Below are 26,597 nucleotides of genomic sequence, written 5' to 3'. Positions count from 1 at the left end.
GGCAGACAACAAGTCCAGAGGTCCTTGCAGAAAAATTCATTTAACGTGTAGGGGTTTTCATTGACATTTGTCGAGCCCTTGAGAGAGCACACTACTCATCCTATTCAACTCTAAACTTCAACTTTTCTTTGAAATTTTCTCAGCCCACAAAGGAATATTCAATTGGTTACATTGTGTGTTCTTGCACTTTCAAGCTTTGCACTCTAGATGGGACTGGAGTTATTGAAAACCTAGTAGGAGTCACCATGGTGTCATCTCCACTGGACGAGCCTTGCTCCAGAGGACCCCAACAAATATAAACGGAGGAGCATTTTTAGATTCAAAGTACGTCCCATTCAGTGAATCTTTCAAAATGCGCCTGTGAGAAATAGAGTTAGAGATGATACAGATGAGTCTGCTTCTAAATGCCTAATCATTCAAGCAGAATGTGCAGATTCTGGATTGAGGACGGATGATTTAAAGGAGGAGCGAAAGAGTGGCACATGACCACTCTCATGCAAAATGATATTAGAAATGTAATCTCTGCTTTTATAAGGGCAGTTTAGCGCATCATTCGTGATCACCAGGACTTTACCAGTGTGGCTTCAAACAAAATAAATAAACCTTTCACTTGACTTACTTTATTTACATTAAATGTCTCCTCAAAGCTCATTTACTCATTAAATACCAGACATAACTGGTTCTGAGAGTGATTTTACCTCTTATATGGTTTCTTATTTTGTTAGTAAGTCCATCTTTATTGTCCCAAGGAAAGGGCAACTGGTAGGTGTGGGTAGGAGTTTTTAAAATCACCGTGAGTAGTATAGACACTTTTTTTTTTGCAATTACATTACCAAGTATTATTTATTTACAGCAGCATGTAGCTTATTATTTATTCGTATTGTGTTTTTGTAATGCATGCAATTTCATTAGGTATTCATGCCTTAATCTATTTATTTATCGATTCTATGTCATGCTTAAATTTATTCAAGGCATGGAAATTAAATGTTTTGAATAAACTCGAACTTCTCCAGTGTTGTCATAAAACTCATGTCATAAAAGTGTGGTTTGAAGTGGTGATATCTACCGCAGGGTCCGAGTCCTCTGATTGGTCAGCGTCCTCCGGTGTAGGGGCCGCGTGGCGACTTAAGCTAGAGGCGGTGCTTAGCAACAGCCACATTAGTGTCGTTAATGTTTGAGCACGTGAAGCAGAGAGCAGTCACCTCGCTCATCATCATCTTCTTCTTCTTCTCGGTTTTATCTGGAGTTGACAGCGGGCTGACGCCGAAGGCTATTTTTTATTTTTTACTTTTTATCTATTTTAACAATGTTTGACCTGAAGAAGAGGAACAGTTTGACCCTGTCAAGCAGCCGTGAGACGGAGGAGTTCAGACGAGCGGCGGTCCGGCGGAAAGTCAAAGGTACTGACTGCTACACTGCAGGTGAGGTAGTCACCTGTCACTTAGGGAAAGGTTTTGCTCCGAAGCTTTAGTCGCCATTTTGTTTAATATGTATTATCTCACATTATCTAACTTATGCAATTCGTGCTACGGCTGTATAACTATTCAGGGCAAGGTATATATATTTTGCAATTAACATACTGAAGACTAGGCTACTTTAACTTTGTGTACCTCTTGAAATAAGAACCAATAAGATTTAGTAGGGCTATATTGGTTGGTTCCTAATTTTATTTATTTATTTATTCATGTTTAGCGTTGTGGATTAACTTACCAGTTGGTGGAGCTGTAATGTATATGGGTTTCTAACATTTTTCTTCCCTATGGAAATTTCTTTTTATGTGTTCTGTAAGAAGGTGTCCAGGGCAGCGTTCAAGACATTACCACTCTTTTTTTTGTTTGTTTCCTTGCGGTGTTCCTTACAATTAGTTTGTGCTTGGTGCCTCAACTTGGATTACTGCAGTGTAATCTCTTTCCCCTGATTCAGCCTGGACTTTGCCTGTGTGTGTGTGTGTTTGTGTGTTTTAGGATGAGTTTGTCAGTGCGTCTCTCTCTTTAACTCCCTCTCACGCACACACACAAAGTGTCACTGTTCTCCCGCTGAAGCAGAGCTATCTGTTTAGATTAGCGAAGTATGTCTGCTCCGATGGTACTGTCGGACGCAGGATTCAACAGTACAGTCCTTTCTGTTTAATGCAAGTTATTCTTTTCCTCACTGCGAGGTCGTTTAAGATGGGACAATCCTTTAGTTTATCCCGCAGGAAAAAGAAGAAAGCAAAATGAACGCTTGCAAAATGGATGTTAAAACTTGACCCTATATGGTTCCTTATATGTCAACAAGGATTAGAAATGGTGATAAGAGCTTGCCTTTCTCTAGTAAAATTACCAAACTCACTAATTGACAAATATTACAGGTCATTTTTTAATTTAAATGTAAATTTCAAGTCCCGAGTTCCTTTGTTACTGTTGCAACTGTTTCAAATGTGTGTCTTATTTTAAGTTTTTAATATTTCTGCATGGCTGTTTGTTTGACATGGCAACAGTAACACAGGAAGTCACGAGTAGACAAAGGGCAGGAGCCCACTGGTTTTTGTGGGAGGACCAGTCAGAAGGTCAACAAAGGGTCAGTTTTTTGGCGCGGCTTTTACAACATCTCCTTTTTATAAAGTATAAACTTTTTAAACTCTGCATGCTTGTTAAAATATAAAAATATTTGGTTATGGGCATAGACCTTGTAAACATCCCAAATAAGTCCACACATTTTTTTGAAGGTGAATAGTTAAAAAAAAAAACAAAACAAAACAGCACATCTCTATTTTTTTCAGTCTCTTTCAAGGTTGAGATGTGTAGAAGTTGTTTCCTTGTGATGATGGCCCTCATCACTTTAGACTTTAGACAAGCGTTGAATGTTGCCTTGCAGACGCTGACATGACTTGTGAGTCAGGAAAAGGTTGGACTCTGTGGAGGAAAAAAAAAACGGAAGCGAGAAAGCAGAAGTATTCCGCTCAGGAAATAGGCTTTAGCTTTCTCCACATGACAAACAAATCTGTCACACTTCAGCAAAGCCCGGAGTGAACTGGAAAGCTTCACTCTCTCTCGTTCACGTAACGGATAATCTCGCTTAAGTTTGGGTGTAAACTGCAGGTAAGAGCAGAGCTGGTTACGTAATTTGAAAGCCGTTTGAAAGTTGCTGTTGTGTGCAGATTTGTAACCGCCGTCCACATTTGAGTATTGTCTTGCGATGATCGTCGTTAAACGCTAAACTGTTGGGAAACATTTGTTGTCGTGGCTGATTCCAGTGATTCATTTTATCAGTCAAACGGGAAATTGATTGAGCTTTGACATGAGTAATGTAGCACCAGTGACCACGTACATGATATCGCATCTCATCTCATCTTCCGTACCGCTTAATCCTGCACTAGGGTCGCCGGGGTTGCTGGAGCCTGTCCCAGCTGGCATAGGGCGGGAGGTGGAGTACATTCTGGACGAGTCGCCCGCCTATCGCAGGGCTGATATCATGTCATGCAACCAAAAAAAACAAACTGCTGAATGTCACAAGACAATACTATGATGTTGAGTGGAGAAGAAACAAAGTTCAACCAAGAGATTACTGACACCGCATTAGTCACAAGATGCGTTGTTTACAGTTCAAAGCAGAAGCATGGTCAATATGTGGTTTGCCTTGACTCAAGAAAATAGGTTCTCCATGTGTCTGTGAGATGATTCCATCAAAAGCACGGTGTGTGCCAGGAGAAATCAGCTGGAAAATACATTTTTAAACAAAATAAAAGACAATTTGTGTGTAGATCAGATCAGCAGTGCCTCAGCGTGTAACTGTGTGTTTCTTTTTTTAGATGGGAGCAGTGAAGTGCGCGGCTCGTACAGCTGTAGCCGCGCTTGTGACAGAGTCTGTGGATCGGAACCAAACTCTGACACTGCGACAGAGGAGGCGGATAAAAATAGACCAGCAAAGAGATCCCCTCTCAAACCGAAAGGTAGGCTAAGAGCCACCCATACACAAGAAAAATAAACGCTGTGAAGTGCAAGTAATCACTTCACAGCTTGTTTTTGGACAGTTGTGTTAATTGTGTTTTATGCTGTAATGATATATTGAACCTCGCTGTTTATTTCCTTGTAGTTCCTCCCAAACCAGCTCACCTGCAGAGCCCTTTGAGAGCAGAACAAGATCAATCCAGCTGTCAGACTTCAGGAAAAGTTCTATGTCAGCACACAGATCCAGGTCCGAGTCCTAACAGAGGTAATGGAGTTTCTATTTCCTGTGTCAGCCCAGCACAGGATTGTCGAGGCTCCCCAAGTCCAATCAGAGGTGGAGGAAGCCATTTTTTGAACGTATCTGGAGCACACATCAGCCCTGCCAGGCATGTTCTAGGGATTCCAAGCATTACAAGCAGCCCGGTTTTAGGATCTCCAAGTCCAGGCAAAAGAGGCACTCAGAACTATAGCCCATTGAGGGAAGGAGGCTACAGCCCTGCTAAGCTGTCCCCAAGAAACCACAGCCCTCTCATGGGAAGACTGCGGACTCCGAGTCCTGTTCAGGGGAGGATGGGCAGCTACAGCCCTGCCAAGTACTCAAAGTCCTGGCTGGGACTGCACAAAATCTCAAGCGACAAGACGGAAAGACTGGAGAAAAGAGGGAAATCTTTGAGTGTGCCTGACCTCGTCGTTTACTCGGATGAGAGCAGGTACGGTTTTGTAAGCTGGAGTTTGTCAATTCTGTACCTGGACTTCATTGTTGTTGCATAATTGATTGTGTAAAATGGTGCGTATTCTGTCATTTCTGATTTTTCTGGAATTTTCAGTGACATACTTTCAGTGACTTTGTTTCTCCAGGATTCCTACTGAGATAGTTGAGCGCTCTCCTCTGAAACCGGTGCGATCCCCTTATTGTAATGGGCCGGCCATCACCATCAAAGCACCAGCCAACCATAGACTCTGTCACACCTCAAGTGAAAGCCATTTATCAAGCATCGGTAAAGAGCTTTCAGCAGGACAAATGAATGGTAGCGTGCAGGCGGAAGAATGTAAGCCTGTAGTTAATGGGAACGCAGGAAATGACAACATGGAAGAAGACAAGACTCCCACAGAGTCTGGCTCCAAGTTTTCATGCGAGTGGACTAAGGCGGCTTCAGGAAATGGGAGCGTTCACGAAGAGTCTAGAGGCGAACCCAGTGAAGAAGAGAAGTGGAAGGAGGGGAGAGGAGGAGAGGCTAAAGATGAGGAGAACGCGGAGCAGAAATTGTATAAGATAGCCAATGAACTCCTGCAGACAGAGAGGGCGTATGTGGCTCGGCTCCACCTGCTAGACCAGGTGAGTGTGGTTATCCCTCATGGCTCTTTTCTCAAAAACCCAGTATATGATGCTGAAGAAGACAAAAATACAACCTAACTACTACTACTATTGGAAAATAGTTTTTCTTTATGCAAGTGAATTTCTTCCTCATGTGACAGTGATGGAAGATTAATGGCTTCTGTGCTTCTCCGATTTCCCGCCTTAGGTGTTTTGTTCCCGTCTAACAGAAGAGGCAGGTTCAGGCTCATTTCCTCCTGATGTGATAAAAAATATCTTCTCCAACATTTCTTCCATCTACTCCTTCCACAGCCAGTTTGTTCTGCCTGACCTGGAAAACTGCATTTGCCACTGGTAGGTACTTCACAAAGGCACACGGTCCTCAACATGAAAGCCTTGTTAGAATTGGTAACTTGGGGCATTGTTTTACTGTCCGACAAGTCAGAATTAATCTTCAAGATGTACCATATAGGACCGAGAGCCCAGGTCTGGGTAAAGTTCTTGTGCAACACGCACCCTTCCTGAGGATGTATGCTGACTACATCAGGAACTTTGACCAGGCCATGGAGCTGGTGAGAACCTGGACCGAACGCTCTTCTGCTTTCAGAAACATCATCCAGGACATACAGGTAATTATTACTCCCAACACATGCCGTTATATATTTCTATCCAGCTACAGGGTCTGATCATGACATTCTGTACACGTTGTCCTGGTTTAGAGTCAGGAGGTGTGTGGCAACCTCACTCTGCAGCATCACATGCTGGAACCGGTCCAGAGGGTTCCACGTTATGAGATGCTGCTGAAGGATTACCTGAACAAGCTGCCTCAGGAAAACCCAGACTATGAGCCTGCTCAGAGTGAGTTCACCGCTTTTATGCCACCTGTTGATCTCTGATCACTGATCTCTGATCAGTCCACCAGTACCCGTGGCTCAAAAGTGTTTCTTTCAAAAGTGCCCATGTGTCTCAGAGCTCGTTCTTCCTGTAATGAATAGTATAAAATGTTTCCTCCCACAGAATCCTTGCAGGCTATTTCCATGGCAGCCACACACTCGAACAGCGCCATCCACCAAGCAGTACGTTAGCGTGACACAGCATTTATCTACACATTTACTGTCATTTTATCGAGGCGTATTCCCTGAATTCCCAGTTGTGGAAAGAAAAATTATGGTTACAACTGCATCCCTCATAGGAGAACCTCAAACGACTGCTGGAGATCCATCAGATGGTCGGAGACGAAGAAGTCGTCAACCCAACTAATGAGTTTCTGAGGGAAGGCCGTCTGCTCAAGCTCGCTGCCAGGAACACATCAGCCATGGAGAGACACCTGTTCCTGGTTAGAGATTTTTATATAGAGACACCGACGCAGACTGAATCTGTGCAGTAATTTCCTTTCTTTTTCAATGGAATTTAAATGTCATGGATGCCAGTTGATCGGATTCACTTTTCTTCACAGTTCAACAACTTTTTGCTGTGCTGCTCTCCGAAGTTCAGCCTAGCTGGGCAGCGTTTCACTGTGCGTTGCAGGATCGGAGTGTGCGGCATGCAGGTGCAGCAGACCACCAATGAAGACCACCCCTACACCTTCCAGGTCTCCGGGAAGGAGAAGACCCTCGAGCTGCAGGCCAGGTACAAATGGGTTTCTGGGGTTTTCTGTTAACGCACAACATATTTAGAGAACATAAACTTACAGAGGTTTACTTGGTAGCTTTGATAGATTGTTTTACTTTACTTTAGTACATTTACAGCAGGCAATTATATTTTTAAATGCAAACTGTTCTTATGCTTTTTTTCCCCCAAGCTCTGAACAAGATCGAGACGAGTGGATTAAGGTATTGAGTTATTTTTGATTTAGTAGCAGCACATTAAATGTTACGTAGGTTATGGAGAGATTCAACTGTGTCAACCTCTAAAATGATCATATCTCCAGGTGATTCAGGAGGCTATTGATATGTTTCAAATGAAAAACGAAACCTTCAAATTGGCTTTTAAGGATCTGAATGTGGAAGAGCCAGTAAGTTGGATCATATTTTATTTTTTATTTTTGAAAACAATATAAAGCATCTTGTAAAATGCACGTTTTTGTGTGTGTGTGTCTTTTAAACAGACGGAGGAACTGGGCCGACGGGCACCTCGTTGGATCAGGGACAATGAGGTGACCACTTGCATGACGTGCCAGGAGCCTTTTAACGCACTCACCAGAAGGAGACATCACTGCAGAGCCTGCGGTTCAGTGAGTCGACACGATCAACTTTACCTTTGTACCGCACAAACCAAATCTTTAACTGAGGACAGTCTCGAGGTAATGTTCTCTCTTTTCCCTCAGGTGGTGTGTTGGAAGTGTTCGGAATATAAAGTGGCTTTAGAGTATGATGGTAACAAGCTGAACAAAGTGTGTAAAGCCTGTTACTCCATCCTGACCGGCCGGGGAGGTGAGAGGATGGACAGAAAGAAGCGGAGATTATTAGAGGTGAATTGTCTTATGCTAATAATGGAAATTATTGGTAGAATCCACCTTCGGAAGAGCTGATTTGAAAAGTTAAACTGAAATGTGATGCTGATCATCGCCTCGTGTTGTGTGTTGTTCCAGTCTGAGGCATCTCCCGGGTCCTGTGACGGTGTAATGAGCGGTTTCCTGCATTACGGTGACGACCCCATGATATGGCAACGAGTCTGGTCCGTTATCGCCAGGACTGGACCTCCAACCCTTCACCTGTACGCTGCTCCACAGGTAAGGATCCCTGCGAATGGAAATGATTAATCGTTGATAGGTTTTCCTAACCAGACTATTATTATTTGCCTGAAACTGTGGCTCTAAAGGCTGCTGCTGTTTTTCGATCGTCACCCCCCACATGCAACAGGGCAGTCAAGATCTGTGCTCACACATGAAAAACGGAAACGCTGCTGAAACTGTCATGAGGTGTTGTGCAATCACAACTCAACAGTTTTAAGTTGTTGCTATAGACAAAAGGCAAATGTAGAGTCTATACACAGACAACTAGATGAGGTGACTGAATAATCACAGGCCAGTATAACGTGTGCTGTGATGTGGGACCATAGAAGCCTCGTGAAATGCTTTTTTCCTGTCTTGTATCTTTTAAAACAAGTGGTGTTTGTGCTGATGCTCTCCTAAAGGTGATAGAAGGTGTTTTATGCAAAGGCAGAAAACCGCAGTTTGTTTCTGTTGTGTTCAAAAACTGTGTGAAATAAGTGGATGTAGTTTCAACTTGACGCTTCTAAACACAAAAAGTTGCCAGCGGCTCACACCATGGTTGCTACATCCGCTTCTTGCTGCCCTGCTTATTCCCCTTTTTAATTAATTTATTCTACGTTTCCAGGACGCGAAGCCCCTGTTCACTATACCTCTGCTCGGCTGCACCGCGGAATCTTCCCCGCAGCAGCTCCAGGGCCTGACCTGTTTCTGCCTGAACCAGTCCAGAACCAGCCACATTTTCTTCTGTGACGGTCTGGACCTCAGGCAGAGCTGGTTGAACGTTCTCAAAGTTGCTGCGACGGGCCAGTTGCCGGCGGGCTCATCTGAGAGCAACAACACTGGATCCAGATCTAGTGTGAATATCGATGATGAGACTGTCAGTATAGGTGAGACGCTTGTTATCAACGGTAACAAAGAATATTATTGCTAAATGTTTGGCGTACTGCAGAAAGTACTCGAATACAAATGAGACAAATCCATGTGTTTTAAATGAATTAAATCTAGAGGGGAAACTCTGGGATATAAAGGTTAATAATAGACAAATATTCAGACTGTGTTTTCCTTACAAGTGGCTGTGCACTTTATTTCTGAAATGGTTTACAGTAAAATAAATAAAGTGAAGGTGTTTTATCATGAGTAAAGACTATCTCTTCAACTACAAAGATGTTTGCTTCAGCTCTGTACAGCTCGTCTAAGGTGCCGTGTGGTGCGGTGCGGTGTGAAAATGTCATCAAGGTTATCTTCTTACAGCTCATGGGTTCAATGAAACAGAGGCTCCGCGGGATCGTAATCGTCTTAGAAAACACATTCACCTGATCCCGTCTTCACATACAGTAATACAGCAAATGAATATTCACACAAAACTGTTCACATCTAAACGAGATAAACACTACAAAAAACGAAACGAACTAAAAAAAATGGAAAAAGAATAACCACTGTAAAAAGACTGAATAATCAACTTTAGTTTACATCGTGTGATGTATGCAGCACATAGAGTGACCAAAGCACCAGGTTAGCAGTCTATATTACATGTTTCTATCATGATCGAGTGACATGTTTAATAATTATATAAAATAAAAAGCTTATCTTGAAGGAAATTCACCGAACAAACTGTCCTTATTATTTCAGGGCAATTGCACAGATGTATAGTGGCACGGAAGTCAAACTGAAACCGTCTCTTAAAGCTGCAGTGGCACGTACCCTGCATGGTTTTAATCTCACTTCTCTCATCAACCGTTTATACAGAATCGAGTAGTTTTAACAGAAAGGTGCCGATGGACCACCTGTGACCTAGAAACTGAGCACAGAACGGCAGAGCTATGGAGTTGGAAGCTGTTTGCCGGTGAAGTAAGTCAAACAGCTAACAACGCGCGACTGAGATATTTGGCTCAGAAATGGGTGACGACCAAAGCGGAGCTAAAAGAAAAGACACAGAAGTTGTTCTCTGATGCATTATGGGGGCTTTGAATGGAAACTGAATGTTAAAAAGGTTTTTTGTCAACTATAGGTGCGACGCCGACAAAGGAAAAAGTACTTTTGTTGGTATTCTCAACGGTATTCGTGTGTCCTCCCCTCCCATCTCTGGTTCACCAGTAGCGCTGTCAACTTTGGCTCAAACGCGTACGGGCACTTCCTCCTCAGGCTAGAAGCTGACCAATCAGAGATGGACCTTCCTGTCTTTTCGCTATCACAGGGACTTTAATAAGACACTGATGTACTAGCTGCAGTGAATGTGTCATTCTTACATAATGCTCTACAAAGCTTAAGGTATATATCGTGTCTAAACCTGATCGAAGAGTTTCTTTCATAGCTGTTAAAAAAAAAAAATCAGTGTACAAATGTATGGACACCAAAAAAAAAAGACAGACTAAACAGTGCTTGGGTGCAAATAAGCCAAACCACCAGGCCTCTTTCAGCAGGATATAAATATTATCGGACAACATCCATCATTTGTTGCATTAAATGTCGCCTGAACTGTGACGTGGCTCTCGGAGGCGAAGGCAGTTTGACCCGTTAGTAAGGATACGAGAAAGGTGGCCCTGATCTTCACATTGAGGCTTAAATATCGGACGTTGACATCCAGCACTTGATACGACGACGGCGGCGGCAGACATTCAGACCACGTACCACACATAAGCCGACACACGGGGACGTAAAGGAAAAGTCTGGGAGTATTTACAGGGACGCTGCCTCGCTTTCACTTCCATACATACGTTTTTTTTCAGTGTATTTAATTCATTGGTATCGTCTTTCGATTTGGTCTCCTTTCAATCGTCTGAAACACTGCGGCTGAATCCAGACCAGAGAAGCACCGCCGACGGCCGAGTTCGAGGAGACCATCGCGAGCGTGAGTTTATCTTCTTTCCGGCTGAACCGACCGCATTGTTCTCGTTGGGAAACGCGAGGCTCGTCGCTGCTCTCGCCGTCGGGGCCGTGAAGAAGCGGGACCGCGGTGGACAAAAGAAGCACGTGGAGGATATACAACATGATGACCCTAGAGGCGGAGGTTCAAACAGTCCCGAAGACTCCGGGAAGCCAAAAGTGCAGCGCTCAGAGTTGGTTCAAGGCAAATCGTCATTTCAAAACCGGCGGTGAGGACGGGCAGGAGGGCCGGCCCACGGCGACCCGCCGTCGCCTCAGCTGCAGCAAAGCTGCTCCGACACCAGGAGGGTGTCGTAGCCGTAGATCTCCAGCAGGTGGAGGAGGAAGAGCCGGTCTCCGTGCGGATCCAGACCCATGGCCCTCACGCTCTCCTGGGTTATGGTGGGGTCGGGGCTCCCCGCCACCTCGCTCAGGGTCTGGAAGATCCTGTTGTTCTGCTCCAGGAAAAACCTTGGGAAGGCAGGCAAGCGCATTTTGTTATCGTTACTGTGCTGATGAGCAGCTGTGACGTCACAGGTGCAATTCAGAGAAGTCACACAAATCTACTCTTTGTGACATGACTCCCATGAGAGGAGGAGGAGGAAGGTCAGGGGGTTTTAATCATTAACTTTGGGAATTAGATTCCAGGCTGTCGCTGTGCAGACCGGTCCTTCCTCATCCTCATCAGATCACGTAGCTGTGCCATTTCTGGGTACACTGGTTAATAAGTAAAGGCCGATTAAATGAATGTACTTACAGAATAAAGAGATCCTCTTCACTGGATACACAGTCTCCATTCTCCTCCTGGGAGTACAGCAACATCTGCCTACACACACACGTAGACACACATAATTTCTAGTTGTTACATACGAACGTTTTCGTTAGGAAACAATAAAGTTTAAACCTACCTGCTTGTAGCCACAGTGATGCTTTGAGGTAAATGCTAATGCGATGCCTAACACCTGCCTATGTTGGCAGCAGTTACCATGGTAACCCCTTTATATTTTCTCTGTCAGGTGGACAGACGGAACAAGCTGACCACCGTCCTCAGCGTGACACTGTCATTGTACCCGGTATGACTTTAACAGGACCGATGATCTACTGACAACGTACTGAATCATTTTTAGTTGCATATCGTTTGCGCTTCCTGTCTCGACTTTTTATCGAAGGGTGGGGAGACAGTAAACGTCTCATTGATTTTGCAGTTTGGTTTTTAATTTCACGTAGCGGATGCTAAATCAAAGGATTGTAACGAGAGTTTTAGTCCTTTTTCTTTTCTTTAAGAAAATATAAAAATATAACTCCCGTCCCGTAGATTATTGTGAAGTGGAAGCAGTATCGTACCTTTGTTCGGTGAGCTTGCGATACTTCTCCCTGTCAGCGGTGCTGAGGCGAAGCAGAGGTTTCAGGCCCTCTCTGTAGGTCTTTACATTCTGATTATCTACATACACATCGTACAGGTCCTTCTTCTCCTCGAAGATCTTCTCAGTGGTACCTAAACAAATACAAACACACAGGACGGAGGAGACGCTGACACACGCACACCACACACACCTGCAAAATGTGCACGTCGCACCGACTGGCCGGGGGGCCCTGTTCGGAAACTTGCAGAAACGAGCACACCCGCTTACACGCTACGTAGGAGAGCTCATTCTCCAGGGCGCTGATGTCGGCGACGTTGACGTAGAAGAAGGGCCGGAACTCGGGCACGGCCAGGCCGACCCCGGGGATGGAGATGTTGGCCAGGCAGCAGCAGCAGTACACTGAAAGTGAACGGGGAGAATAATCAGAAAAGTGATGCGCAAGCGTGGGAGACGAAGGGAGGGACACAGCGGGTGATGAGTGGGCCGACACAGCTGGAAGAAGATGAAGTAAAAACATGATAATTAATAAAGCGGCAGGCACAAATCTGAAGTCACTATTGATTGAGAATGGGCTGATGTTTATTATGAAGTATGAATAGGTGATGTAGTGTTTTGTTCTGGTGATTTTTGAAGCAGTGGAGTTTACTTTTATTTCCAGATGCTTCTCACCTCTGTAGCAGACCACGCCCACAGGCGGAGGAGAGAAGATGAGGATACGTCTGCGGAGGAGAGCGAGCTTCCACAGCACCATGATCTGTTCTCCAAAGAAGCGGATGAACTGGGACATGCAGCCTGCCGGGTGGGTGATCTGGATCCAAGCACAGAGGTGTGTAACATTATTAAAGGCAACACAAAGGCACATGCACCCGAAACACGACAAATGACACATCGCCACAACGAAACACGAGCCTCCGGGAGTGTCTCTAACCTTCATCTCAGGGTGCATGCTGTGGTTGATCGCAGCTCCCCATGTGTTGGACGGTAACGCAGTGACAACACCGTCTCCACTAGGGGGCAGAAGTGCTCTCTTGTCCTCGTAAAAGGCCTCCAGGGGAGAGTAGTGGCCTGGGGACTGAAGCTGGAGCCTGGACACGAGACACGTTGACATCCAAAGACGGCAAAAGAGACAATAAACTCTTATTATATTATAGACCGTGAAATAAGAATAAGAGCAGTAAAAGACGAATCCTGTCAAAGATCTGCCAGAATCCCTCCAGCCAAATCACCACCAAAATAGCTGTTAGCGCTCTAAAAATCGCATTTAACACATGTAAATAAGACCAGCCTGCAAATGAATAATCTGATCATTGTCTGGACAGATGGCGCTCAGTGCAGTGGCATTTTGACGCACCGTTCGACACACTCGCTCCTCGATTTCTCCCCCAAAAATAAGCGACGAGAATACAGACTGCAGCTCCACGACAGAGAGCCACGGGGTCAACGGGCACTAATGGGTGAAGATACAGTGTCGGCAGCACTTTGCTTAACAAATGAACCGGTCCGTGGCCTGGAAGCCGACATCTGGCAACAACAGACGGGGCCAAACTTCCACCAGCGTGCAGGAACTTGGACTTTAATCACTCGCAATGGAAATCGGTTGGTCACGGTGGCTCAGTGGCACATAAAAAACACTCCTGAGAACCACAAGTACAAAGAAACAACTTAGGAAACACAGTATACCGTGGGTACGGACTCAGGGACTCGAGGGAGTGTGGGCGAACCCCATATGCCACAACATTATGACCACTGTCAAGTAAAGTGATTATCACGGTTCAACGTGTTTTCATTGCAACTGTATGTATATATGTATACATTAGGCAGCAAGAAAGCAGAAATAGTTCAGGATTGGTTTGAGGGACACAATAACAAGCTCAAGGTGTTGACTTGGCCTCCAAATCTCCCAGATCTCAGTCAATCAAGCATCTAATGGGATGTTAACGACTTGGTGCAAGTCCACGTCTCGATGGGTTGGGGCCGGGGACTGGTTAACATATTTAGGCTGCCAAGACACATTTCTATTTATCTTATTATAATTAGAACGTCCCTGCAAAAAATGGTGAGTTCTGCCAGGGCCAGGAGAAAACGAATGATACACAAAGTCAGAAAAGACAGACGGAGAGAAACATGTAGACAGCATCCACGAAATCCTAAGTATCTTAATCACCTTGTGACCAACAGCGAGCCCTTTATGCAGGAAACAGACGGCCGCCATGGCAGCCGGCAGATGGGGAATCTGGAGCGAGCTACGTGGGGAATGATGAGTAAGGAGCGTGACCGGTGCGTGACTGGAGGCCTGGGAGAGGACAGGAGTGTGGGAAGTGTGGGAGTGGGGGGCAGGCGGGGGGAAAGAGGGGCTGAACGTACAGAGAGCTGCTGATGGGGAGGTGTGACACGAAGGGGCGTGACGCGACTCGGGACGGAAATTAGTAACGGCGACTTAAGAAGATGGAAGCGCGGTGGGGAGCTTGAGAAATACAGCGGTCAGAGAAAATAAGGGATTGATCTAGTTCTTTGCTCGGGGGACTTCTCAGCAGCTCCTCCATATAATCCCATGATACACCTCGCTAGGGATGAACTTAAGTGATTTTAATGATCTGCTCACAGATTTGTGTTGGCGCCTAAATGTAGGCGGGAAACGTCAAATGGCAGCGGTTTATTACCGCCACGAGAGACCGTTCAGTCTCTTTGAAGAGCACCACGTTTTAGTCCCCTAAAACTACATCAATACCAGCTTAAGTGGACACTATCTTAAGAATATTATCACAGTCTTTACTGCCATCCGACAACCTCTTCTAACGTGGGAGCTATATGGCCATCGATCCACGCTCTCAAAGCCGCCAGACTCCATTTACCAAAAAAACAACAACAAAAAAACGGTAATTTTACCTTGCAGAACACGGGAGTCGTCAAAGTCACGGCGGCAGACCAGTCACTTCTGTGTTCTGGCAGGTAAAATTACACTTTCTGAATAGAGCCGACATTGTGGAGGGCGGAATGAAAGCTTCGGTTCACCATCTAGCAACGTCTGTCTGACAGAAAAAAAGGCTCACCGCAACACCACTCAGGCGTAACATTATGACCACCTTCCTTCCTAATATTGCGTAGGCACAAAAACAGTTGGAGGCACAACTGAGAGCGGACATGGACTTCGTGAAGGTGTCCTGTGGTGTGTCCACATGTCCTCAGCCCCAACCCACCGGTGAACAACACCTAGAGATAGCTAAACCTGGTGATACAAACTGATATTTTTAGGCGCTGGTCTACTTTTACGCCGTGCAACAAGCCCTTCGAGTGACATTGTTCATTTCGGCGTTCGAGCCGACGGCGATGGCGGGGAACCCAGAGGAAGATTGCGCGCATACGTTGCGTGCCAGGCACGTGTGCGGGCGGCTCTGTTGTGCGGTCTCCTCACCTGACCTGATGTTCCAGGAAGCTCATGTAGCGGTAGAGCAGGGTGTAGGAGGGAGACAGGATCCCCACCGACTTCATCCTCGCCCCCCTCTCCACCGCGCTCTCAACTGCCATGTTGGCAAAGCAGGCGAGGCCAAAGAATGAGCCCTTACGGAAGTATCTGTGGAAGGAAGGAGGGGTAGGGGGAAAGGGAGACAGATGAGGGCATGAGTCATGAAAAGCAAAGCCAGTGCCAGATGGCTGTGCTTTTTTTTCTTCTTCTTCTTCTTCTTCACCAGGCAACACTTTCCTTCACTGCTGTGTCCTGCCAAGCAAGGGGAGATGGGGGCGCATCCTAATACTTCACGTTGCCTTTCTCTCGCTCTTGCGCGAGATTCTGATGAACTTCCCCACGTGTGCGAACGCTTCCGCTCATCCCGAAAAACGCGCACTTACATGAAGTCTGTGGTGACGCGGTGGGAGCCGCTGGCGATGGCCTTGAACTCCACTCCCTCCAGGTCCATGTCTTTGGGCAGACACCACTCCAGCATGTTTCCTGTCACGCCCCAACCACAAAGAGACAACGGCGTAAAACACACAGGCAAACACTGACCCGGGGACACACACTACACACGTAACTAAAAAAAAAAAAATGATACGGTGATATCAACAGTGACACAGCCCAAATGGATTTCTTGGAATTCATCGCGTCGGCCGACGCGCCGGAGTGGCAGCTGAGCAAATACGGTGGGATGGGAGCAGGACAACAGAGGGTGAGAGGGGAGGGGAGGGGGGAGGGGGTGTATCAGTCAGCGGAGTTTTTCTGCAGAAATGTGAGCCGATCTGACCACGGTGAGGCAACAGGTCTGCGATATCCACCGAGGTTGTGAGACACCTGCAGCGGAACTTCAAAGATGCTCTGACAGCTGTTACCGACTCTAAGTATTTCAACTCGGCACCAAGTGGCCATGAGAGGGGTTTCTGTACAGACGGAGCGTTAATAAAGAGTCACTGTAAAAAAAAAAAAGGGTAAAAAAAACAACTGATATTATTATTATTATTTATTAAATCAAGATGCTTTGATTTGCGATGTAGTATGTAGTTACTGACGCTTCACTTTTATAGGTAGAATAGAAACATTTAGCTTGGTAAAACACCAAATTGTTCAATTATGATGAAATGTTTATACTTTGGAAAACTGTCCAGTGTCTCTACTTCTCATTTAGCTACAGCTCTTTGTTGGATTCTTTTTCTTTCTGGCCATACTTCCTACGTAAAAATATATGTCACCTTTTAAAACGATGGAACGAAAACGTTTTACAGGATAATGAGGGGATCGCAAAATACATCAGAAACACGGCCGGTTATTTCCTTTAAATGAGGGTTCACAGGGTTTACTGTGAATAATACGTGCATCTGCACCACAGCGGAGCCAAAAGAGAGAGGATGCTGAACTTACACTCATCCCAAGAATGCCTCGAAATGAGTGATGATGTTAAAAATCAGCCGGATGTGCAAAAAAAAAACTATTGTTTGCCGACTAGTCTGACATATTAACTCGATTAAGGAGACGATATGTATGTCAGTGTTGTGTTTCATTGAGCATCCATGGCAACTGTGCAGATCAGACATTGATCCAGCTGAACAACCTGGGGGTTTTATTCGTTGCCTCCGGATCAAGGCCTCTGTTACACAGCGGCAGCAAGTGATGCTGAAGAAAAACATCCAGTATATAAATACATACTGTTCACCAGCCTGTTCTCCTGGTTTCGAGCCAGTCTGACATGCTGCAAAATCACAAAGTGACGGGCTCCACCCTGTAGAGAATCTCCCGTGCTGCATCCAACGCATCGTCCTCCAACCTTTAAATGAAACGCTTCTTAACTTGATTAGACCTCTAGGAAGGTAACCCGATGGTCACTATCTGACAGGGCTCACCCCGTCTCATTAAAAATGCATGTGCCAGCTTGCAGAAACCAGCAGCCGACCGATTGCCACCAGATAAATCATCCTGACATTTAGTCGTGTTACAAGATCACAAGAACACGTCGAGGCTGCAGGTGAAGTGGTGAATCTTAAGTTATGGTGGGGTCAGTCAAAGCCACACCTGTGGGAGAAGGGTCTGCAGGGTTTCATTCTGGGCGTCACACACATCAATGGACTGAATCAGGCGACAGGCTGAAATTATTTGCTGTCTATCTATAAACATCATATAATCCCCCTTTTTCTAAAAAATGTTCTGCATTCTGTTTAATATGGCAGTGTTGCATATTTTATGTCCCACCTGATCTGGTGTTGAATGTAACCACAAAGACCGACACAATCTGATCCTTTTCCTCCCATTTCACCATCCTGTCCTCCAGCGACACATCCCTCGGTCCCGAGCCCGGGGGATGCTCCTCGGTGTCCGGGGGCAGCGCCTCGTCCGCGCCCGCCGGAGTGCTGGAGGTCGCGGGTGGGGCGCTGCAGCCGTCTGCGTTGGAGACGGACCTACTGGGAGCGGGACCCCCCGGTCCGCTGCTCCACCCAAACCCCGGCGCGGAGCATCCTGGTAAGGCACGGCCGTTGGAGGGGCTCGACAGTCTTTCCTTGGCGTGAGCTGCCGTCGCCGCCGGTGCAACGTCGCCGGGCTTCTCCGCGGACGGAACCTCCTCCCAGTCCAGCAGAGGAGCTCGGTCCGACCGCTCCACCATCCTGTCGGCGGTCCCGCCTCGTCAGTCTCACCGCGGATCGTAAATGATGTCTCAGCCGAGGGGCACCAGGTCCATCCGTAGATAATTACAACTCAGGGCAATCCCCGCATGTTAAAGTTATTCTGAACTAATCAGAACGGAAGCATTTTGCTCGTAGTTAATTTTGCGTGCAGTGCGTTTCACGTTAAGCTTTAAAATATTTCTAGTGTCTGGTGGAGATCATAAATTTGATGCTGTTGAAAGAGGGCAACTCCTTCGTCTAGTGCGAGTTGCATTCAAGACTGTTCAACGTTTGCTGTAGCGGTACCCTTACCCAGTACAGCTATTGAACACTCATGAACGCGAGTCGGTTTTGGCTTCTTGAATGTACCCTGCCACACAGCACCGGAATGCTTCTATTTAGGAGCCGCACTTTCGCTCAAATGATTTACGTTTTTATAAAGTAGCGCACCCACAAGTTATATGTGAAGAATCGAAAAATATATTAATGCGTAACACCTGTTGCTTAAATTGTTTTAAGTCGTCGTGTCAATTGATATGTATTTATTTTGCAGTCACCGATGTCATTCGTGTGCGACGAATGTTGCGGAGCATAATCCAAGCGGCAGTATTTGACGTCGTCCAGAGACACGTCAGCCAGACGGAAGTGCAACCAGGCTGCAGCTGTATCAGTAAAATTGGGACCTGAGTCGTATCGAAATGGGTACGTATTTATTCTTTAGTTATATATAACCTCGTTGTGTACGAATCATTATATAGTGATATATACCCGTTTTCGTTTCTGCCTGCTTCGTTTAACGCGCAGTGCGACTGTAGCGAGCTAGTTCGCTAGCTGACGTTGGCTGTTTGCATTGCATACCGTGTGCTTTTCACCCACGCTGTTTTTTTTTCTTCCAGCCTCTTCACTTTAACCGTTATTGTACAAACATATTGGCATCGAGTACACGAGTAATACAATACCCCGGCATTATGTCTTCAGTTCATATTATCATGTACAAACAACAGTTATTGCGGCTAAGCTAACTTCAGCTAGCTGGCGCATTGATAGTGACAGTGAATTAGGTCAGTGTTGTGCAAAGCAGGAAGAGTGGTAGACTTAAAGACATTATTAAATAGCTTTAGTAGTTAACAAACATTCTTTATGGTCTATATCTCTATATGTACATCCACGACTAAGTCATTTATTCGGGTTTCTCGTCAACGCTGCAATTATCTGAATTACATGTCCCAATGAATTACAGGACCCAAGTCATGACCCAAACAAAGCCAGTCGTTTTTCGTGTTTTTCCCATATCCATAGCAATCAAATGCAACTTTCTCCTGACATTAATTCGTTCCCTGTGTGTCTGTCCTTCAGGTGGTTTCTTCTCTAGTCTCTTCTCTGGCCTGTTTGGCACCAGGGAGATGAGGATTTTGATCCTGGGTTTGGACGGTGCAGGAAAAACCACCATTCTGTACAGGCTCCAAGTGGGAGAGGTGGTCACCACAATCCCCAGTATGTACCCGTTTCTTCTCGACTTCACGGTTGTGTGGTGGACTTTATCCCTCCGCCTATGCCATCTTCAGATCCATATCAGCTAAACTCTGTCAGTCAGATGTGTTGTTTTTTAACTGAGTGACATGAGACCAATTTAGAAACGGACGAACCCAGTAAACCCGTCGACAAATACCGTCATAGTCTTGACATGGACTGCGGTCGACACTCCTCTTTCACACACACAGAAGCAAAGCTGGTGGGACAGAAACAAGTTCCTCCAGCTCTAATAGAGCAGGTTTATTTCAGCTACAGTGGTGTGAAAAGGTGTTGGCCCCCTTCCCATTTTTCTTGCCTGGTTGTCACACTTAAAATAGCATTTCAGTGTCTAAATGAAGGTTTTTATTATTAAGAGAGAACAAAACACAGGTTATTGCAAATGCTTGGCTGCAGCTGTTGCTGCTAAGTGTGGCCCAACCAGTCATTAGGTTTAGGGGTTAATCATTTTTTCCACACGGGGCCGTGTAAATTTGGATTTGTTTTCCTTCAGGGAGGGTGCAAACAGTTTTCCCCCACTGTAATTGAGTGTGTGCTGATGTCACTTAGCACGTGAGCAGCATCCTCTTCACCACCGGCTCCTTAACAAACCACCCACTGACTGATGTCAGCAAACGCAGCTGTGGAAAATTAACAGTTTGAATTATGTTGGCACGGAAAATGAGGATTAGAGTCGACAAATGTTTTGAAACAGGCCTGATCAAAACCTTTTCTATCAAATTGTGTTCACCCATGCACAGGCGATAAGATGATTTACTCATTAACGTGTGAGTTGTTGTGTTATTGGTTACAACTAAAGCCGTAAAACTCCTCCTAAGGCCTGATAAGATTCAAATTGACCCAGCAACACAAGGAGCCAACACACTACGCATCAAGACAGATGTTTTCATTAAGCTCTGCACAAAATGAGAAACAGAATTTAAAATTTTGTTCTAATTTTGTACCTTTAAACTTTATCGGTATGCAGTCTACTGTTGTCAATACTTATCTATTTTATTTAAAAAAAAAATAAAAATTTTAGCAGCGACAGTACAAGTTTCCAACGCATTCATGCTGTGTCACTCCTGACTTATGCAGCGTGTTCCCTGGCACGCATTCAACGTTTACTCTCGACGAATCATGTGTGAAATAAATCGATCTTGTTCTCCGCGCTCATTTGTTTTTTTTTTTTTTTTTCCTCTCCGCAGCCATCGGCTTCAACGTGGAGACAGTCACGTACAAGAACCTGAAGTTCCAGGTGTGGGATCTGGGAGGACAGACGAGCATCAGGTTGGTGGTTCTGTGCTGCTCCCAGGTGTGAATAGGTGCTAATGGATGTGTGTGGAAGAAGAGACGGGAACCCAGGCAGATTTTAGATTTATATGTTTTTACTTTACGTATAAATGATTAGTTCATCTCTGATTTAAATTACAGAGTTAACCCCTGTAAGTCTTCTCTTCTATGTTCATCTTTGTCACGTCACATCATCCTAGTCTCACCTCTATTTGAACTTTTTACTCATCTGTACTCTTGTGTCTTCTCCTAGTTTAACCCAGTCTCTCTCTCTCTGATATCCTTTAACCTTTCTATTTGTCTTTCTGCTCTGCAGGCCCTACTGGCGGTGTTACTACTCAAACACAGATGCAGTCATCTACGTCGTCGACAGCAGTGACCGTGACAGGATGGGCATCTCAAAGTCTGAGCTGGTGGCCATGTTGGAGGTAGGCGTGCCCATTCTCAGCTAAACTTGACTTTTCATAATCACGCTGAACTGTCACGTCAGCAGTTTAGCAACTGGGGTCGCCACTGTCTGTATATGCACACCATAGTTCAATTAAAAAAAAACGGTTATTCATGTTTTTTATTGCACACATTCAAACCAAAGCAATGAGTTCAAAGTAAAATATTTCAAAGATGTATCTTCTATGGCTTTAAAAGTTGTCATGGCTATTATTAGCTTCCCTGACATTTAAACGTGGCACTGCTCAGCTTTACTGATTGGTTGTTTGGAAAGTAGTTGTTGAATGTTCACGATGTGGTTCTGTGACGCCGCGTGGTTCAGGAAGAAGAGCTGAAGAAGGCGATCCTCGTGGTGTTTGCGAACAAACAGGACATGGACCAGGCAATGACGCCAACCGAGGTGGCCAACGCTCTGGGCCTTCCTGCCCTCAAAGACAGAAAGTGGCAGATCTTCAAGACCTCAGCCACCAAAGGCACAGGCCTGGACGAGGCTATGGAGTGGTAGGTTATACTAAATACTTACCATAGATGGAAATAATAGGATGGAAAAGGACAAAGTGAAGGCCTCACATCGAAGCCCTGGGAGTACCGGCTCCAGTATTAGCTCAGTTATTGCGCAACATGTCATGTGTTCTTTGTGTTGACTGACCTGTATTTACTCTGCACTCATAGGTTGGTGGATTCCCTGAAGAGTCGGCAGTAAAGGACGCCGCCTGCTCTGTATATACCCCCTCCAACGTTTCACCCTCCTGTATGAAGGCTCGTGACTGACCCCTCCCTCTTTTTTTTTCTTTGGACCAGTGATTGCACTCCTACCCTCCTCTGTCCTCTCCCCCCCAACATCACCTCCAACTGAAGCCTTGGCTATGTCCTCCCCCAATGCCTTTTTTTTTAAGCCTGGGACTGAGAAGCAAAGGCTGCAGTAACATCTGGACTGGACACAAACACATGAATTTTTTGTGAGACTGCGGCGAAGGACGAGCAACAGTTTGAGTGAGGTACAGTTTGTTAGGTCGTGGAAAAGCACCCAAGCGTCAGCTGACACCACCCGTGAACATAAATGCTGCTTACCAACAGTTAATATCGTAGATTAAGAAGGATCATTAAGGTTTGGTAGCATTTATGCAACCAGATTCTTTGTTAGCTTCAGCTCATTATTCTCCCAGACTGAACGCCAGACGATGACGAGCATTTGAAGGGCACTAATGTCTGAAAAAAAAAAAAGTGCCATGAAGATCCACCAGGAGGCAGCGTTTCTCTATAAAAGACACTGAAATTTGTCAGCATGAATCTCAGTCCTGTGTGCCTCCTGATCAACAGACAACGCTACAGTGGTTGCTACTGTACACTACTGAACTGTCCGAAAACATGGAATCTCTGTGCAGCGCTGCAAATATCTCGACTTGTACGACATGTTCTAATAACATGGCTTTAAACTGAATCTATTTGCCCCTTAGCCAAATGTTACTGCAGCCTGGGCTCTTTTTTGTATTATATAGTCTGGCAGATGCAATGTCATGGATTTCTATTTTTCTCCTTCCTGGTGATTTATGTTGTGTTTAATAATTTAGTGGTTAAAGCTTTTTTTTCCATTGAAATCCTCTGAGCTTTGGCATATCGGTCATTTAGTTACTGAACACTAACTGTGTGCTCAAAGTTTTCTGGTTGCATATTTATATCTGATATCTGCTTGTACAGTGAAGCTGGTTCTCAGTAAAGATCAGTGATTGTACCAGTGTTTTTTATTTTTTTTTATTTTCATATCTCTGGTAATGACTGGGCTCCGGTAATGATGGAGAGTCAGTACACGCGTTTTAATTACAAAAAACCTGTACATTTAACTGCACACGATAGAAATCTGACAGCGGGAAAATAAAAAATACACTTCAGGTTCCATCTGAAATTCATCACGGCTCGAGACGACTTCTAAACACACAAGGATGCTGGATCTGTGGGAAGTAATTAACATTTTGTGTGGACTCTTCACACATCATACTGGTGTATTACTCAGAATGTTAAAAGTGATGATGTAACATCAGCGGGGTGGGCCTCATGAAATCTCCCATTTCATTCCCACCTAGTGTCCTCGACAAAGAGACGCAGCGTCCGCCGCTGCTCACTGCACCATGGCCAGGTCTTTGAGCGCGTGGCTGCGGTGCTTCTTGGCTTTATACCCGGGCCGCAGGAACTCGATCTTCCTCTTTTTGGCTTCAATTTTGTTCTTGTGCTTCTTGAGCTTCTTCTTGGCGGCGATATCTGGGTTAGCCACCGCCTGGAAGGACAGAGGACAAAGGTAAACGGCACTGACGGGAAGCCGACGCTGCGTGACGCCGCCGTAAGGGGGCTTTTGTTGCGAGCTCATACCTGCATGGCTCGGTGCTGCTTGCGCGCCGCCCGCCTCTTCGAAAACTCCCTCTGGACGGCGGAGAAGGCCAGGGAGAACTTCTCCAGCCCCACTTGTCTCTTCAGCAGCTCGATCAGCTCCTGCGCCAGGTTCTTCAGCGTGGGGTCTGTAGAAAGACAGAAACACATCAAGAGTTGTTTTTTTTTTTTTCCAAACTTTTTAAGACGCGTTTAAAGGGGCCTACCTTGATCTGCGTATGTGCTGTCCAGCTCTCTGTACAGAGGAGTGATGATGGTGCTCAGATACGGGCTGAGCCGTTCCTTCCCCAGGTCCATGGCGATCGCGCCCAAGAACTTAAACACACACGTTCTCTGGAAGCAACGTTTAATTACAAATTTATAACAAACTGGACACTGGAAAGACATCAGCAGGTTTAAAAAAAGAAGAAAAAGTGGCACCTTGAGGGGAACTTTAGGAGTGTACGCTGCCTCTCTCTTAGCCATCAGAGAAAGTTTCTTCATCAGCCACAGAAGCGACGGAGGCCGGTCGTCCTTGTCGCCCTCGTTCTCTTCTTCCTCCTCCTCCTCCTCCTCTTCCTTTACTTGCTCCCCTTCTCCATCTCCATTCTCCCTCTGCTCCTCCTCATCCTTCTCTTCTTCCTGAGGGGGAGCGACGTCAGACTCGGGGGAAATGAGGTAGATCACCTTGCCAACGAACAGCAGGTTCTTGATCACCTGTTGGAGGAGTAGAAGATACGTCAGCTCGAAGCACCTTTCTCTACGTGTGGATGCGTTTCGGTGATTTTTCCTGCTCTGACCTGCTCTCCTGACGCCGTGTCGAGGAACTTGGACTGCAGCTGATGGCAGAACGACAACGCCAACTCTCTTATCTAGAATTTCGAAAAAAAAAAAAAAACAGGAAGTGAGATATAGCCTCAGGTTATCTGGCACCGGTTCAACCAGGTAAAGCCTTCAGGCCACCCGCACGGCTTTACCTTCTTGTCCAGGTTGTTGCTGATGAATTCGGTGGCCGCTGACTGAGACGGAGCCCCTCCCTCTCCTCTCCAGATGGCGACCAGCTGCTCCGCCTGATGAGCCGCGAACAGCTGACCGAAGAGCTGCGAGGCGGTCAGCCACACCCAGCAGTGAGGGTACCGCAGGTGCGCTTCAATATGACCTGAATGTGTGGAAGAGGGAAAAAAAAATAAAAAATATTTGTGTAAGTGGAATGCGGGTGTGCATGGAAGTAAAAGGAAGAAGGAACGTGTGTTGGCTCGTTACCCCATATGCGACTGAGCGTGTCGTGAGGCTGGCTGAGCTCCAGGAGGCCGCAGTGTTTGCTCAGTTTGGTGATGAGAGTCAGATGGCTGAAGAGCAGCCTGTCAGCTCCTCTCTCGTCCTGCTCCTCCTCAATCTGACAGACAAAGGACAATTTAATAATGGAAAAAAGCTTCTTTTTTTTCAATTGAAGCAGACTCCGAGCTCGACTCACATCTTCATAGTTGTCGGGGTTGATCTCTTTCTCCAGCAGAGGCAGCAGGTTGTCCATTCGACGGGCAAACGCCTCCTCCTCCACCTCCACGTACAGGCCACAGATCTGAGAGCCGAGACGCCGCAGGCTAGCCTGGGAAAGAGACGAACGTCAGCATTTAAACGCGCAAAGTTACCAAAATAAGCAAACAAGTCGCTGTGATGGGAAGTGATCAAAAATACACTTGCAGTTACCACGTACTGCCAGAGGTGTCGCCAAAGAGGACAAAACGTCAATCTCCCAGTTTACCTTTTCTGAATTGAGCCAGGTGTTGACGAGGGAGAACAGTGTGTTCTGGTGGTCCAAGTCCAGCTGGGCAAGCAGGGCCTTGATCGCCATGGCAGCCATTTTTTTACAGCGCGCAGAGTCATCGTTGACCACCACGAGGGCCAGCGGGGCGAAGAAAAGGCCGTTGTACTGCCGCAACAGTTTCTGAATGACAGAAAAACAAACGGTTAATAATCAGCAGCGGTTACGTGCGTCACTTTTAATGTGAAGTCTAGTTGGTGAGGGGGAAATGAACTGACCTGAGGGAAGGTCTGGAAGATGTACGCCAGCATCTCCAGCACAGACTCCCTACCCGTGTCGTGATCATATTGCAGCTGAGCCACCACAAAGTCCAGGTGGTCTTTTAGCTTCCTCCCCAGCGGGTAGTCCAGCAGGTATTTCAGATAGATCTGCACCACACAAAGCGACGTCCTTCAATCTTTTACCAGTCGACATTCGCATATGAGTGCGAATAAGGAGCAAATAAGAGAAACGTGCCGGTACCTGTCGACAGTGTATTCTGATCATAGCGTTGCTGCCCGTAACGGACAACTTGGCCACTTTCTTCATCACCTCCTCCATCTCTGGAACAACGAGCTTCCTGGACAGAATGGCCTGGAGCACAGGTACATGTTTGTTAAACACAGCTCAGCAGGTGGAAGGACACGTCCTCACATTTTATCTCCACCGGTTACCTTGAGCAAACCGAAGGCGGTGGCCTGGCGTGACTGGTCATAGATGTCCTCCTCAGCGTATCCCAGCAGCACTTGCAGCTGCGCCTCGGATATCTTGTTGCTTTTGACGTTCTTCACCAGGATAGTGATGGCCTTTAGCCGACGGAAAGAAAGACGAGTCAGTGGAGTTTATTTAGGGAGGTGTAACTTTTTCAGAAAATTTATCTAAAGCCAACTTTTTCTGTTACTACATAAACCTTTTTTCT

The 26,597-nt window shown here is 45.9% G+C and overlaps 4 protein-coding genes across 6 annotated transcripts in view; 2 read left to right on the top strand and 2 right to left on the bottom strand.

The window, feature by feature from the left end:
- Window positions 1-1,171: 1,171 nt before the first annotated feature.
- Window positions 1,172-9,094, top strand: LOC125000368 (FYVE, RhoGEF and PH domain-containing protein 4-like). Of its 2 annotated transcripts, none has more exons than XM_047575894.1 (16): window positions 1,172-1,400; window positions 3,791-3,931; window positions 4,075-4,639; window positions 4,788-5,265; window positions 5,453-5,598; window positions 5,717-5,873; window positions 5,964-6,102; window positions 6,262-6,320; window positions 6,437-6,580; window positions 6,701-6,873; window positions 7,046-7,076; window positions 7,175-7,258; window positions 7,352-7,477; window positions 7,571-7,714; window positions 7,835-7,975; window positions 8,583-9,094. In XM_047575894.1, the coding sequence occupies exons 1-16, from the start codon at window positions 1,307-1,309 to the stop codon at window positions 8,886-8,888; spliced, it is 2,928 nt and encodes a 975-aa protein (XP_047431850.1). In that variant the 5' UTR covers window positions 1,172-1,306; the 3' UTR covers window positions 8,889-9,094. The 2 variants fall into 2 exon arrangements, with proteins under 2 accessions (XP_047431850.1, XP_047431849.1); XM_047575893.1 differs by having other exon boundaries at window positions 1,172-1,421.
- On the bottom strand, window positions 9,015-18,834 carry LOC125000369 (DENN domain-containing protein 11-like). The gene is made up of 9 exons (XM_047575895.1): window positions 17,858-18,834; window positions 16,030-16,129; window positions 15,596-15,754; window positions 13,112-13,268; window positions 12,853-12,991; window positions 12,451-12,582; window positions 12,164-12,314; window positions 11,577-11,645; window positions 9,015-11,290 (listed from the first exon to the last, which is right to left on the bottom strand). Exons 1-9 carry the CDS (start codon window positions 18,264-18,266, stop codon window positions 11,095-11,097), a joined length of 1,512 nt encoding a protein of 503 aa, XP_047431851.1. The 5' UTR covers window positions 18,267-18,834; the 3' UTR covers window positions 9,015-11,094.
- arl1 (ADP-ribosylation factor-like 1) lies at window positions 18,825-23,248 on the top strand. The gene is made up of 6 exons (XM_047575896.1): window positions 18,825-18,969; window positions 19,624-19,761; window positions 20,985-21,066; window positions 21,386-21,497; window positions 21,839-22,017; window positions 22,189-23,248. The coding sequence occupies exons 1-6, from the start codon at window positions 18,966-18,968 to the stop codon at window positions 22,217-22,219; spliced, it is 546 nt and encodes a 181-aa protein (XP_047431852.1). The 5' UTR covers window positions 18,825-18,965; the 3' UTR covers window positions 22,220-23,248.
- The window catches only part of utp20 (UTP20 small subunit processome component), a 22,250-nt gene continuing 18,381 nt past the window's right edge, over window positions 22,729-26,597 (bottom strand). For both annotated transcript variants that reach the window (XM_047575891.1, XM_047575892.1), the window contains exons 50-61: window positions 26,353-26,484; window positions 26,162-26,272; window positions 25,918-26,067; window positions 25,640-25,822; window positions 25,352-25,483; window positions 25,141-25,273; window positions 24,855-25,036; window positions 24,678-24,749; window positions 24,319-24,594; window positions 24,105-24,231; window positions 23,881-24,026; window positions 22,729-23,788 (exon numbers count right to left, since the gene is read on the bottom strand). In XM_047575891.1, the coding sequence (XP_047431847.1) occupies window positions 23,633-23,788; window positions 23,881-24,026; window positions 24,105-24,231; window positions 24,319-24,594; window positions 24,678-24,749; window positions 24,855-25,036; window positions 25,141-25,273; window positions 25,352-25,483; window positions 25,640-25,822; window positions 25,918-26,067; window positions 26,162-26,272; window positions 26,353-26,484 (1,800 nt within the window). In that variant the 3' untranslated portion in view covers window positions 22,729-23,632. The remainder of the gene's footprint in view (window positions 23,789-23,880; window positions 24,027-24,104; window positions 24,232-24,318; window positions 24,595-24,677; window positions 24,750-24,854; window positions 25,037-25,140; window positions 25,274-25,351; window positions 25,484-25,639; window positions 25,823-25,917; window positions 26,068-26,161; window positions 26,273-26,352; window positions 26,485-26,597) is intronic.

This window comes from Mugil cephalus, chromosome 22 (assembly GCF_022458985.1).
Source record: "Mugil cephalus isolate CIBA_MC_2020 chromosome 22, CIBA_Mcephalus_1.1, whole genome shotgun sequence".
NCBI classification, from domain to species: domain Eukaryota; kingdom Metazoa; phylum Chordata; class Actinopteri; order Mugiliformes; family Mugilidae; genus Mugil; species Mugil cephalus.
The sequence above is the reverse complement of the archived record's forward strand: the minus strand, read 5'-3'. Positions and strand labels throughout refer to the sequence as shown.

What these genes read in the sequence shown, in the direction of transcription:
- LOC125000368 (XM_047575893.1), top strand. Translation starts at nt 1,307, where the DNA reads ATGTTTGACCTGAAGAAGAGGAACAGTTTGACCCTGTCAAGCAGCCGT. An exon ending in GTTTACTCGGATGAGAGCAG is followed by an intron (nt 4,640 to 4,787) that starts GTACGGTTTTGT and finishes TTGTTTCTCCAG; the next exon opens with GATTCCTACTGAGATAGTTG. An exon ending in GAAAACTGCATTTGCCACTG is followed by an intron (nt 5,599 to 5,716) that starts GTAGGTACTTCA and finishes TGTACCATATAG; the next exon opens with GACCGAGAGCCCAGGTCTGG.
- LOC125000369 (XM_047575895.1), bottom strand. Translation starts at nt 18,266, where the DNA reads ATGGTGGAGCGGTCGGACCGAGCTCCTCTGCTGGACTGGGAGGAGGTT. An exon ending in CGCGTCACCACAGACTTCAT is followed by an intron (nt 15,755 to 16,029) that starts GTAAGTGCGCGT and finishes TTCCTTCCACAG; the next exon opens with ATACTTCCGTAAGGGCTCAT. An exon ending in GGGCGTGGTCTGCTACAGAG is followed by an intron (nt 12,583 to 12,852) that starts GTGAGAAGCATC and finishes GTTCACTTTCAG; the next exon opens with TGTACTGCTGCTGCTGCCTG.
- arl1 (XM_047575896.1), top strand. An exon ending in AGCTGGTGGCCATGTTGGAG is followed by an intron (nt 21,498 to 21,838) that starts GTAGGCGTGCCC and finishes CGCGTGGTTCAG; the next exon opens with GAAGAAGAGCTGAAGAAGGC. An exon ending in CTGGACGAGGCTATGGAGTG is followed by an intron (nt 22,018 to 22,188) that starts GTAGGTTATACT and finishes CTGCACTCATAG; the next exon opens with GTTGGTGGATTCCCTGAAGA.